The following is a 14,084-nucleotide window of genomic DNA, read 5'->3' on the forward strand; positions in this document are numbered from 1 at the left end:
GGCTACCACCTCCAGGGTTACATATAAAATCCTCCCTATGAATAAAGTCAACGTGGTGAAGCCAAAGTTTCTGCTTCCTTAAGTGCTGGCATCACAGGAAACAAAATAAAAGCAGAAATGCAGAAAACTATGCAGAAAACAGACTTCCATGATTACATTAACTCCTCTCTCATGGGATGCAGCCTGCTCTCTCTCCCGAATAAGCAGCAGATGGAGGAAAAGCTGACATCTAACTGACAGTGGGACAGCCAAGCTATTAATTAACCCTCACTGAGCCAAGCCACGAGAACCTCTATACTGCATGTCTGCATCACTGTGGGGCCCTGCAGCAAAGCAGCCCCCTCTGTGTTCCCTGACCCTCCAGTGGACACCTTCTGGGAATCAGGCCCATCTCCCCGCTACTGATGGGAAGCCAGTGGGATGTGCAAGAACAGGCAGAGACACAATGGGTCAGTGAGGTTGCTGCAGGAGGATCTCCAGTGCTCCCAGTCTGCTGGAGCTGCGTGAACCCCCGCAGGTACTGAAGACTGAAACAAAAAAGTTTGCAGCAGATGAGGAAGTCAAACCTACCTACACACAGAGCAGCAGTTCAGTGTGTCACACTGGAAGCTTGCTCTTGCCAGATGCCCACCCGCCTTCTGGACTGATCCTGCAAAAAAGCATGTCAATGCACAAGTGCGTTTTAGTGAAAGCAGTAACACACAGCCACCTTTGGAGATAGCTATAAATGCATTTACGCTCATGAACAACTGAACTGCACTGAAGTGCAGGGAGACCCCGTGTCTAGAAAATACAAATCCTTAAAAGGAGGCTTCAACCAACAAAATGATACAGTAAGAATCTGTATTATCCTGTAAAATCCAAACACCAAGAATCTGAATAGATGGTATTCAGTATGCTAAGATTTCTTCCCCCCAGAAAGACTACAGAGCTATGACTTCTACATACACAATTTATATTGGAGAAGATCCTGAAAGACCCCAAGGCACCATTCACATAAGCAACTTCATCTGTTTTGAAGTACAACCACTTATGGGATGGAATGTAGCAACTGTCCAGGAGGAAAAGATTACACAAGATTTTGTGAGGTTTTCGTTTACTAGACAAAAGAACTGTAAAGGTAGGGTGCACAGATTTGCCCAGATGGGAATCCAGCTAGGACACATACATGAACAACCTCATGAGGAGTGCAGTTTCAGTAAGAATGAAGGGGCTCCATTATAATTACCAGTTGAACAGTCTGCAGTGCAGCCCAGCAATACTTTGAGAACACCAGGTGAACACCAGATCAGAAGCAGCCCAGTGTATTCACTGAGTCAAAGGCACACGTTTCTTTAAAGCTACTGATTTCCTTCAGCATCTCAAACCAACCAGGTTAGCTCCTAATTAACTTACTAACTTGACAAAATCAGACACCAAGATGTCACAGCTGTAAACCCAGCAACTTTGTAATGAGAACTTAAATCAGGAAAGTATCTTTTACCCTGCAGAAGCAGATACTTGTGCAGTAGTGGAACATCCCATTAAAACCAGCATGGATACCAAAGCACAGCTGTAAGCAGAGGTTAGGGAAGAAGGTCGACAGAGGTAACACTGAGAGTTTAGACATGAGAGTGATGGGGACTTCTGAGGCCAGCTTTTAAGGCCACACGTCTGCTGTTTTCTCCTGAATATCTGTACCTCACTCATCAACTTAATTTTAACCTCACTTAGGTGTATCTTTACTCCCTGTTGGCACTCCTGGCAAAATGGACAAGTTCTGGGGTTACAATATGATTCAGTAGAAAACCTGGAAGCAAGGAGTGGGAATGCAACAGCAGTTTCCACAGTCACTTCCTCCTCCTTCTTGAGGCAGAACTGGGATGACAGGAAGAAAGTGGCAATGTGATTTTAAAACTTTTTAAAAATCACATTGCTTTCTCCACCAGCTGGAATCATGCAGGAACCAGCCAGCTCCCAGTGTGGTTATTTATTCACAACTCCCTCTCCCCTCTCATTTCTACTCCTGCTGCTTTGGCAGATGATTTTTAACCCATTCTGATTTGTCGTGCAACCCCACAAACATCTGTACTTAGGCAACTGATGCAAAAAGAAGCCTCATGCAAAAGGATTAGATAAATACGAGGACTACTGTGCCAGTTAAAAAAAACCCCCAGTTTCTATTACTAGTCCACAAAGACTTCTCTTTGCCCCAGAGACAGACGAGGCTCTAGTGGCTTTCCGTATTTTATCACTCTATTGATTTTTCCTGCCAAAAAGCCTACTACAGTAAGATAGCCTGGAAATGCTTTTCGGCAGGAAAAGTCAGCGGTGGTGAAATCAGGCCAAGCCAGTGGAACTTTGCTTCCAAAACAAAAAAATGTTACAATACACAGAGCCAACGAGGGAAAGAAGCTCCTGTGATAAAAGCTTCTTTAGAGCTTTTAGACCTGTCCAATAGGTCACCCAGACCCAGCAGGACACAATGGGAACACATTTCTGTTATCAAGTCACAGACAGACAGGCAGCAAAACAACTCTCCTTGTTTTTTCCTGGTTTTACATGTCATCTGCAACTTCCCTTTCAGTTTCAGTATTTATGTTGAGTCGCTTTTGCTGCCATTTCTTGTTTGTCTTGCATACATGTGACTTCCTTCCATCTCACCACAAATTTCCACCAAATAAAACCATATGCACTGCCATAGCAACATTTTAATACAAACACAGGGCAATCTTTGTTCACTGAAGTACACAGCTCTTTTTTTTCTTTCTCTTATTAACAGAACCTGCATCTGCATACAGTTTAACTGAATGTCATAGCAACAACATAAACACAAATCCAAGATATTTTTTCCTTTAGAGGGAGGAAGAATAAATGTTTTCAGGAAAAGAGCGTGGGACTTCAGAAAGCAGAATGAAATGTTTGTGACCAAACATGGCCTGAAGTTACATCATCACAGCTGTATATTTACTCTTTGAAAGCTTGCTCTTGCAAGGTGTTATTCATTCTCAGCTCCTACAGATGTCAACAGAGAACAGCCGTATCTGGCAGGGCGAGGTCTGAATCACAGCTCTGCTTAGAGACAGCACGCCGGTGGGATGCGCCATCACTGCTATAGTGAACTTGGAGATTTATGCATTTTTTAGACTTTACTCCTAATGCAAAACTGGAGTAACACAAATGGGCCTGGCCTGCCTCTAAGACCTAGCACCAACCACACATTTTGCCGCATGACCCTCTTTTCCTCTATGGACCTACAATTCCTAATGCAAAGATAAACTACAGGAAAACCTGGAACTCAGATGTGTTCATTTGAAACTTGGCTGTTGCCCTGACAGGGGCTGTAACACTGTTTATCCACGACAACTCAAGAACTTATGCCTCATGCACCCAGGAAGTAGTACAGGAAAGGGAAAGACCCAAGTTCTCTCAGACGGCTGACTCAACCCCACCTCTCAGCTATTACTATGTGCTTAGCTATGCTCTATTTTTGTCCTCCAGGGCTTGTGAAAGGGATGACTTCATTAAGCTTTTAATTTTTCTAAGTAGCGTGTTCATTCAGGACAAGAGCCTTTACTCTTTGCTTTGTAAGCTGATGGTCCTTCAGCTCAAGCATGCTGTGAGTGTTCAGGGCTTGAAACCTGCAAAATCTAACCATTAAAAGAAATGCTGTAACAACGCTACACACAAATAGCTTGTTCCTTCTGTGACTAGTGGTTTACAGAGGAAAATAAATGAGTAAGTGTAGTAGGCATACAATCGAGCACTCAACACAAGCTGGTGTTGAATGATGAAGATTAAAACAACATCAGACAGTTTTCATTCACAAACATCATCTGCCCTGAATCAAGGCAGAGTCCTGTAGGGATCCTTGTACAATATGACTACAATAGCATGTCTTCAAGATGGACAGAACCGAGCCTTCCACACAGCCTCAGCTCCATGTTTTAAATTTTAAGTGCTTGACCAGAAATTTTCAAATACAGCTTTTAAAGATGTGTTTTCTCTCTTCAGTTTATTACAAGATGCCCATTCTGGGTTTAAGTCACTCGGAAAGGAATTAAAATCTTCCCCTAATTGCCTGTGAAAGTGTTACAAACCATCTGCCTAGCCAAAGGGTGCATAAACTTTGATTAAATCAGTAACCTTATTATTATGAAGAATTACGACTGTTGCAGGACCTGCACTGGTCACTTGTCATAAGTAAGGCTGTGCTTTTAGCCAGACACCATCATTTTGATTCATTTTTATAAACAAAGACTGAAAAAGTTTAGTAAAACCAAAGAAAAATATTTGAATTTCATCTTGGCCTGCATTTGATGAATCTCCACAGTTCGAACTAGTGTAACTGTTATCAAAACTAAATAAAAATACATAAACAGTAACCTGGGACTGAATGGCAAATGCTGCCAAGGCCTTTTACTCTCAATCTGACTGAACTCTTGAAGATGATTACTAGCTTTGTTTGGGAAATTTCATTTCTAGTAACCATCATGGGAATGCTCCTTAATAATTTTTAAAGCCTTCTTTAAGGTAGGAAAAGATTTAAATCTGGAGGAGTGATTTAATGGCATCTTCATTTAAAAACAAATTACAGTTGTATTTGACACACGAGGAAGCTTAAACTAGATTTATATAAGAAAAGAAAAAAAACCCCACAGGCAAACCATTTCATGCAATTAATGAAAGCCTCCATGAGCATAGGAAAGCAATGCAAATTACAACTCTGCCTTCCTCAGCCAAAGACTAATCACACACACATGCAGATCAACACTAATATTTGCAGCACTCTCATTTCCAGTGTGTGCTACGAATCTTAACAGAAATGCCACGCTATTACTCTGGATGAAACATTTTCTGGCAAGTGAACTGTGGCAGTTTTGCTGTTCTGCTCTTTTATCAGTGTTGTTATGAACGAGTTCAAGACTGGTTTAAAGTAATTTGTGGCTACCAAGTCAATGTGTAGTCATCACTGATTAGGAAAAGTTTATTCACTTTCACTGGACCGAGAAAGATTTGAAGGAAGCACGCATAGCTAGGAATCTTGGTCCTTTAAAAAGGGTTAAAAAACCAAACGTTGAAACAAGAGGTGGGCAGAGGACCAACGATGACTAAAAAATACAACAGAGCACAGGTGGTTACTGCCACGCAAGAAGAAAAACCTCTCTGTTTTTCCAGGGGCTGCAAAACACACAAGGGCAAGGACACGCAGTACCACTGTAAGAAACAGCATTATGTGACTACAGCGGTCTGACACGCTTGCCAAACTTCAGTAGCTATGTCATGGCAAGCAGTTTTTTAATGACAATTTGTGAAGGTGTGAAAAACTCCCAAACTTCTAAGACTTTGACCATCTCAAAAATCCCCTCCACACAGCATGACTGGTAAGGAACCAACAGCTCGATGGCCTGAAGTCAAGACTGAGAGTCTGGAAGCCCAAGCCCTCTCACCTATTGCTGCCACAGCCTCCTGTTACCTAAACAAGTTACTCACTCTTACTCACATTTGTAGGCACAGAACTCTGCCTGGCCTGCCCTGCTCCTCCCAGTTAAGTTCCTGCACTGCTTTCTGTTGTCTTTCTACCTGCAAGGTCAGTGCTGGCAGGAAGTACACTTATGATTGAAAAACCACCTCCATGGCAGTTTAGTGTGCATCCCATGCCACTGACTTCTGTCACAGAGGTGCCAGTCTCAAGCAGAAGACAAACAGACCAGGGAACAACAATGGCAGCAACAACCTCACACAGCTGTTCACAAAGTGATTCATGTCCTGAAGACATCACAAATGCTGACTTAGCCAGCCCCTTGCAAACTATTCCCAAAGGGCCAACCTGTCTCACACCGCTCGCAGCACACACTGTCCTCGTCCTCCAGCAGACCCCCCACACAGGCGACTTGGGTACAGTGGTCTGGGATCTACAAATCTCACAAGTTAACAACAGATTTCTATGGTCAGCAGATGATAGAGTACAGGACTTTTTTTAAGGTTTATTTTTTTTTAAGTAAATTTAGTTGATATTTCAGTAAATATTTAAAATACCCGGCTTCAGTAGGTAAACTACTAATAGGAGATGCATAACATAAGCAATGTTTAGAAGTCCAGTATGTTCGCATTACTGACATTCCCAGTATCCATTTCCATCGATTTTAAACCCCATGCTAACTTAGAAGATTAAACATACAGCAACAGGCCACCCTGAAAACATAGTCTAACCTGTCCTTACAACATCAAACAAGATGCAACCAAGTAAGAAACAACAATAATAATTTAAAAAAAATAGATTGCACCAGGCACCCAGAATTTCACCACAGATTAAAGTCAAAAGTAGAGTAAGATCATTTGCAGCAGCTCAGCATGACACAGAAATATCCAAAAAGGAAATTAATCTAATGTACGTTTAAGCATTAAGACTCGAATCCACATATAAATACAAATATGAGAAATTTAAACTCAGAAATTGGTCACTGAGCTGTTAGGGCAAAAGGAAAAAATAGGCTGCTGAAACTAACTTGGAAACTTTAATTTGGGTGACTGATTTATTAAAAATACATGGACAAAAGGGTGAAATTAAATAAGAATATGTTTTTTTCTGGAACCAGCTATTCCCCATCTCTTTATTTACATCCCTTAATATGCATTACTAAATCCCAGAATAGGCAGGCAGTTTGGAAGTGCTGCCCTTAGTGAAGAACCAAAGTTCTGAAAAAGCAGTTTCATATTAAAAAAAAAAAATAAAAATTAAATTTAAAAACAAACAAACCAAAACCAAACCTCCAAAAACCCCAAAACCAAAAGGCTCATTCCACCCTCTTTTCCCAAAGAACTGTTATGAACTGTCCCGAATTTCCCCTTCTTCCATAGATGAAAGGGAGGAACTTTCACTGTCCGAGTTCTGTGCAGGTTCACTGGCATCTGAGGGAGTAAGACACAAACAAAAAACAAAGCAGCAATTAGTTTCAGCAGTGCTGTTTGCTCATCAAACAGAAGCAGTTTTGAATCTTCTTTTGTATCTTCTTTTCCTTTACTCAAGACTTTCCTTGAGGACAGCTGTTTCACAAGACATAACCAGTCTCATAACATGGGATAACGCCCTGGGTAGAACCTCACAGTTGAAGGAGAAAGAAAGACAATGTTGAGAATTTCTTTCAGTTTTTAAATCTTGGTCTTTCAGTTAAGGAGATAAGCAGAATATTTATCCCACACAAAACTCTTCTTCATCCACCGAGAATTTCCTTTTTTTCCCTCTTTGTTTACTTGTTTTAAATGTTGTTTTCTGGGTTGCTACACAACTCTCGTGAACTATAAATCATTTACACTTTTATTAGCATTTCAGTTAAGATGGGGAACTACTGAGAAATTCTAAATGCAAAGGGAAAACTGGGATGATATGTGCTCCTTCCATGTGTTCCAGCATCCCAAAGATGGTATTAGGCTGTGTGAATCCATGAGCTAAGGCTGATGAGGTTAAGGCTGCACAGTAACTTGTGCTTTAGGACACGGCTGTGGTGCTCTGCTGAGATCATAATGTGAAGCACTCATTTCCCAAACTGGTTTTCAGCCTCACACCCTGAGACTCCTTCTTTAACAAGCACTGACCCCAGTCACCTTGTGGTGAGGTCACCAGATACCGCTGGTTGGTGGCACTCGAGCAGCACAAAAATAAACTGCAGCAAAGCAGGCCCATGATTCACGCTCTGCTCTCACTGTTATTTTCAGTATTTGATCTGAGTATGAATTTAAAGAAGTTTTTTAGCATTTGTGTCAGATGCTTCATTAAGAAAACTTTACCAAAAGGGAGCTGACGAAGTAGTTACTGTCACGTCAAGATAAGTTCTAAAGCTGGCAAACAGTGATAATACGTAGGGCACAGTGTGCACCTGTACAGTTTCAGGAATTTGTTCAAGAAAATAGAAGCATTTCACCCAGAAACATCAGAGGTCACATTTTGTCTACATTAAATCTAGTGTATAATCAATTAACATTTATATGCCAGATATGTACTGAGCAATGCACAAAGGAAGGATTGTTTTTGCCCCTAAGTCCTGTGAAAGCTTCTATAATCCCCTCCTATCTTCAGCCATGACTGACCTTGTATGCTGAAATCAGAGCACCTGTAGTTTTTGCTATAAGCAAGTCAAGCGTCAAAACACCACATAAAAGAATGTGGCCATCTTCTAACACTGAAGCTAAACAGACAAATTTTAGCTTTAGTCGCTTATAGTAAGTTTTATTTAACAGGAATTATAGATTGTCTTCACTCAAAACAAACATATTTGTATGGTGGTGATAGCACTGCCTATAAATTAAGATTGTCCAGTCCTTCCCGCCATAAAACTGTCTGCAGTTTACTTATAATGTAAACTTTAAACTCTGGGTTTAAGTATTTCAGTGCCAGTTTCCTTCCTCAGTTCTTATTTTACTTTTTAAATGTTTCAGGCAGAATACTTCAGCCATTTCTGAGAAAAATGATAGGAGAAACAGGCTTTATCCTCATTAAATTCTAGCAGTTTCCCTTCAAAGATGTCTAGCTCTAGCTCTTCCCCAGTCTTTGGGGGTAGCAACTTGAATCGCGGGGGGAATGCTGATTCCCAGCACGTGCCTGTTGCTGTGGCTATAAAAACTTGCCTCTGTTCCTCCTGGGGAAAGGGGCTACATCTGAGATTGCTCAGTAAAGAGACAATATTTTAGCAGTTAGATTCCCACAAGACCTTTTCTTTTGTCCTTTGCAAACAGAGTCTGGAGGGCTATGGTAGTCAGAGCCCCCGTGCTCCGGCAGACACCCTGCCAGACATCCACTCATCAGTGTGGCAGCTGTCTGCCTGGAATGTGAAAAGGAGGTCAGCCGGACAGGCGCTCCAGACAAGTGTCCCTCAGGGTGCGCTGGAGAAGGCAGAAAGGAAAGGCAGTATTGGTAGAGACAGAATAAGCACAAGCAGGATGGATGGATTAGGAGGACATGCACCTGATATAAAAAGCCATATACGGCAAAGAAACTGGACTGTAAGAAACACGGAAGATGCTGCAGCAGAAAGGTCACTTCTTGGGAGATGGGAGTGGGCTGAAGTACCTCTGATTACAACAGACTTCTCCCTGGAGAGTCTGGGGGTGAACCCAGTATTTTCACTCTTAGAGATTATCTGTGAACGTAACTGGTAAAGCAAACAGTATTTACTGTTTTTTCTCCTTTATTCTGTAAAGGTGACACACAACAGAGGAGTTCTGTGATTGTGCCACACTTCAGCAAAAGCAGTATTTTGTCTTCAAGTGGAGTAACAGCAACAAAAAAGCCCTCCTGTTTTTATATTCATGTTCTGAACAAGCTTTTCCTGACAGAATCTGAAACTACTATGGCAGGCTTCCACTCAACAGAAAAAGCTCCAAGAACACAGGGGTCCAAACCAAACTCAAGGCTGAAGCGTTATTATGTTAACTAGTAAGATGTACAAAATCACATTATGATAAAAGTTGACAAAATAATGTTATTTTTGCCATTAGCTATAATCTTTTGCTATGTCATACCCAAGACATCTGAATAGGAACCTATGCACTTGATTTTTATGGAATCTATAGAAACAGTTAAAAAAATAATTAGGAAAATTAATGGTTCCCAAAACCTGAAACAGCTGCCAGTGCTCCCCAAACACCAGCTTCAGGAGTGATTGCTAACTGAATAATTCCTGCAGCAGAGGAAGGGATTCCTCTTGAAGATCTTGAAGACACACACTTGCACTGCCGTGGAACAGACCTGTCGGCACTTCCCCAGCTATTACTGGCTTTTGCTTCCTTTGCCTTTCTACTCGCTGCCTTTTCCAGAACCAGCTAGCTGTGCGGCAGCACAACCTCAGAATACAGTTATTCAATCAACACTTATCTGAATTTATACCCTTAAAAGGACAACCTCCTTGCTAGCTCGGGAGACAACAACCACCACCCTGTTCAGATTAAGTTTATGAGTCAATCAATTGTTATTCCCTCCTGACATCTAAATCATAGGAATAGGGCTGACTACTGAAAAACAAGGGACGTAGATCAAGATAAACTGAAAGTATCTAGTTTCCTTTTATGCCAGTATATGTATGTGCACCCCTACGGTGAATATCAGTAGACCTAGCTGCTCAGACAAGACTCTTACCTTATCCCCTGGCATGGTGTCTCGCTCTCAGAAGCTCTTGCAGTGCACGGTGCAATAAATGTTTACATGCTGTTTCTTTGAGAGCAGACTGCTCCAATGGATAATTTAGTGTCGACTAGCCAGAACAGCCAAGATCCATGGAAGTTTGATATCACTGGCACAATATTCTCGGTCTCATATTTATTCAGTCCAATTATATTCACATAGAGCTATGACTGAGTTGCCACTGGGAAATAGTTTGCAAACTATTTGACATTGCAAACATATGTCAAAGCTTTTCATCAGAAATCTGTAAAGATTGCAGACTGGCTCATCACTGAAGACTATGGGATTTCATAACTAAGGTGACTAGCTGGGGGACTAAAAAACAAGGGCACTGGTTCCCTGTATCAGCAGCTGCAGAAAATGAAGGTGGGACATGAAGCCTTTATACTGGGAGAAAGATGAAAATGAACTTCAAAACTAAAATACAAATTCCTGCTAGACCTGGACTCTCCTCTAGGTTGACTACAAGATGAAAGTCCTCCCTCAACAACGTGCTTTTTGAAAGATAACATTGTGCTTTTAACCCACCTGAAAAGCTACTTGGCCATTATGATTTCTATCTATATATAGATATATATATAAAATATATATATATCTATCCTGTAATTTATTATTATCTGTCCAATGTTAGGAGTTATGCTAGGAAATAATGGAGAACAATTCACTGGAATGAACAGCAGACTTTACTTAAAACCTATTCTTCACAGACAGCTTTCCTTTTGAGAAAAAACCAACTCTGTCCAACTTTGCTACATTCAAAATTTAGAACAAGTCTGAAGAGTTGTTTTACCTTAGTGGCTAAAAATATATATATATTAAAAAAATAAATAATCAAGCACCAGTAAAAAAAGTTAGGAAAAACACATACACAATACAGGTTATGGATGTAAGCCATCTGCCAGCAGTTTTAAGACAGAGCATTCATAACACCTTTTTTTATACCAACCTTTTAGATTCAGAGGGAAATACAAGACATACTGCACGTTCCCAGCATTATTAACAGGCATATCCTTAATTGTTGTTTATTTAACTAAAATATCTAAGTATAGCAAAACAGGAAATAAATAAATACTTACCTTGGCCAAGAATCACCATGTCATTCTTCAATGTTTTCAAGACCACAAATAACGTTGGATACTCAATTATTACTTTGCCTTTCAAATTGTCTAGAAGGCTTCTTTTGGCATCCAGTTCGTTGTACCTTAAAAATAACAGGGAAGTTGATTTTGGATGTTAATACTACCAAGGACATGATGTATACTTTTTTCTTTTGGGGGAAGGGGGGAGGGGGAGAGAGAGGAAAGAAAGAGGAGAAGCTTTCTGGCAATTCACAGGATTTTCAGATGATACTGTGTTCAGAAGAACTGTATCTTTTGGTTCAAATTACATATTCACAGTCTTATTATTGAACTACATCTTTTTTAAAATCCTCCTAACATCTAAGAAGAGAGTCAACGTCAAACTTCTCTAAGGGCTGAAATGTTTTATGAGTTCTTAATGAATATCTTTACCAAAATCATCAGGTTATCAAAATGGATATATTTACCAAAATCAGATTCTAAATTTAAAATAACACTTAATGTTCTACTGATGGGCTTTAACACTACAGGTTTAATTTACATGGTTAGTAGTGTACCTTATTTATCACATTTGCTTATGAATTATCAGTAAAGTACTGGGAAGATGAAATAAAAAGCATAGCTGTAAAACTACTACAGCAAAGGTATACTGGAAGCACTTACAGCTCTGTTTTTGTAGAAGGGCTCTGATACCCAGGACACTGGGGCACTAGTTTCTAAAAGATGGTACAATATTCCAGTTTATGCTAAGCAAATCACTGCTTATCTGCAAGAAATTCCCTGTAGAAATCCCCATATACATGTGTGCTACCTTTGCCAGAAAAGGGCTGCTCTTCACCCTGAAGGGTGAAGCCAGTATGTAACACGTGATACCACAGTAATAAAAAGTAAACTGAGCATCGTCTCCACAATTATTTCCTAGAACTGTAATATTCTCTCTCCGTTCTCTAACTGGAAACCTGGACATGGGATTTTGGGAAAAGGGAGGGATATTTCAAAGCACTCAGAAAGATAAACCCTGTTGCTTTCACTTGCCATAACTGCAGCATCCAACAGATGCTCTGATACTATTACACTGCAATCTGAGTTATGCAATTCTTTCTGTAATCAGCATTATTAAATTACTATTAAGCTATTGTATCAGTTAAAGGCAAATGAAGTTCAAAACCAAAACATACTGCAGGCAATAAGTGGAGTATTTCCCATAGCTGCTCTGCCTCCTGCAATCATTAACGTATTATGCAGTTGGTTTTCTTTTGCCAAAAACAACACTAGATGGGTGAAGGAAATCATATACTTTATGATTTACAGCAATGTATGATTAAGAACAGTACATCAGAGGAGTCAGCACACAAGAAGAATATTGAAGGTAAAACAGGATTTGAGTTCTTGGGATTTAAGGGAAACTTAGTTTGAGCAAAAACTATTTCTCTCTCATATTCAACTTCAATCATCATGAAAATATTTGGTTTCATGTTTCCCTCAACCCAAAGTAACCATGACCTCTTCTTACTGAAAGCTTTTAAAAGGGATAACAGTATATTACATTTCTTATTGAATGAATGCATTCATAACTTGTGGATTAACACACATGAACAGAAACATATTTACTGCTTTATTTACAGTACTCTAAATGCAAAGTATGGCAATACCTTTCCTTTGGCAAGGACCTCAACACATTCTTTTCTGGTTAAGCAAACATTTACCACCAAGAGACTAAAGTAATTCACATGCCACAATACACTTTCCATTATCTCATGTTTTAGACAAAACATCTTTAGTGTCCAGCTTGGCATAAGATAAAACATTTGTACTTAAAACTATTTTATGATAGTAAATTACTGAAGTGTTAGATCACTGACTCAGAGCTTTATCTTTTTTGTTTTTAAAGTGAATTTTACTGGTTGACAGTGACAGAGAAAACATCTGAATTTTTAGTTCATAATGTGGGCTGTAAATTTCAGGGGAAATATAACAAAGGAGCTTAATGCTTCTCTTTTAAACTTTGCTGTTACTGTCTATGCTATCCAAAAGACCTCAGTCAACCACATTCCCTACTTCATACACAAGTGCAAGTTGAGGTTTTCTGCTAATCCACCTGCCAACCTCTTCCTTGACTGTGCATGCTTGAAAGATCTCAAAAGAAAACTATTCCAAAGTCTACTGAAGGATGGCTCCTGAGCAAGACTGATTTTTCAGGTTCTCTCTGAAAGACTTTGCCATGATAAAAACCTTCCCAATTTTATCCCAGAACTAGAACAAAGTCATACATCAGAGAGTGAACGACAGAGACCTATGAGCAAAAGAAGACTGCCCTGTGAGGTTTCTTCCAGAAGCCTGTATACTCACCCATCATTTCAATTTTTACTTATGGAAAAACTAGACCTGTTTGAAATGCCATTTCTACAAGTCTTCTGACTTCCTGCAGTGATTATTTACCAAGATGATCTGAGGATGTAGGGTAACACTGGAACACTGGACCTTTCACGTATTTGCAGGGAAGTGGTCCCACCACAGGTAGATAGAACAGGAAGAACCTGGTAATCAGATATTATCAGATATTCTTTTATCACCATTTTAACCTACTTGTCTTGTATCACTGGGACTGCATAGCCTGTTCAGTAAGAACCCATAATGAGCTGCAACCTTCTTCAGGCCCTTCCTTCACTGTGCATTTCAGGCGACAACACAACAAATTGAACGATAACCAGTGCAAGTCTGTTCTTTCACTCACACGCTTCCACGCTCCGGGGCCAGTTGCAGGAACCAACTTAACTGAGGCTGTCCTTCAGCTCTTCGTGACAGGATGGATTTGAAGACAAGCCTGGCTCCAAATAAACTGACCACCC

The 14,084-nt window shown here is 40.2% G+C and overlaps 1 protein-coding gene across 1 annotated transcript in view; it reads right to left on the reverse strand.

Moving 5' to 3' along the window:
• Nucleotides 1-1,079: 1,079 nt before the first annotated feature.
• Nucleotides 1,080-14,084, reverse strand: part of ZNHIT6 (zinc finger HIT-type containing 6) — a 38,924-nt gene continuing 25,919 nt past the window's right edge. The window contains exons 9-10 of the mRNA XM_030495368.1: nt 11,233-11,357; nt 1,080-6,891 (exon numbers count right to left, since the gene is read on the reverse strand). Of these exons, the coding sequence (XP_030351228.1) occupies nt 6,806-6,891; nt 11,233-11,357 (211 nt within the window). The 3' untranslated portion in view covers nt 1,080-6,805. The remainder of the gene's footprint in view (nt 6,892-11,232; nt 11,358-14,084) is intronic.

Source organism: Strigops habroptila, chromosome 8, assembly GCF_004027225.2.
Source record: "Strigops habroptila isolate Jane chromosome 8, bStrHab1.2.pri, whole genome shotgun sequence".
Taxonomy (NCBI): domain Eukaryota; kingdom Metazoa; phylum Chordata; class Aves; order Psittaciformes; family Psittacidae; genus Strigops; species Strigops habroptila.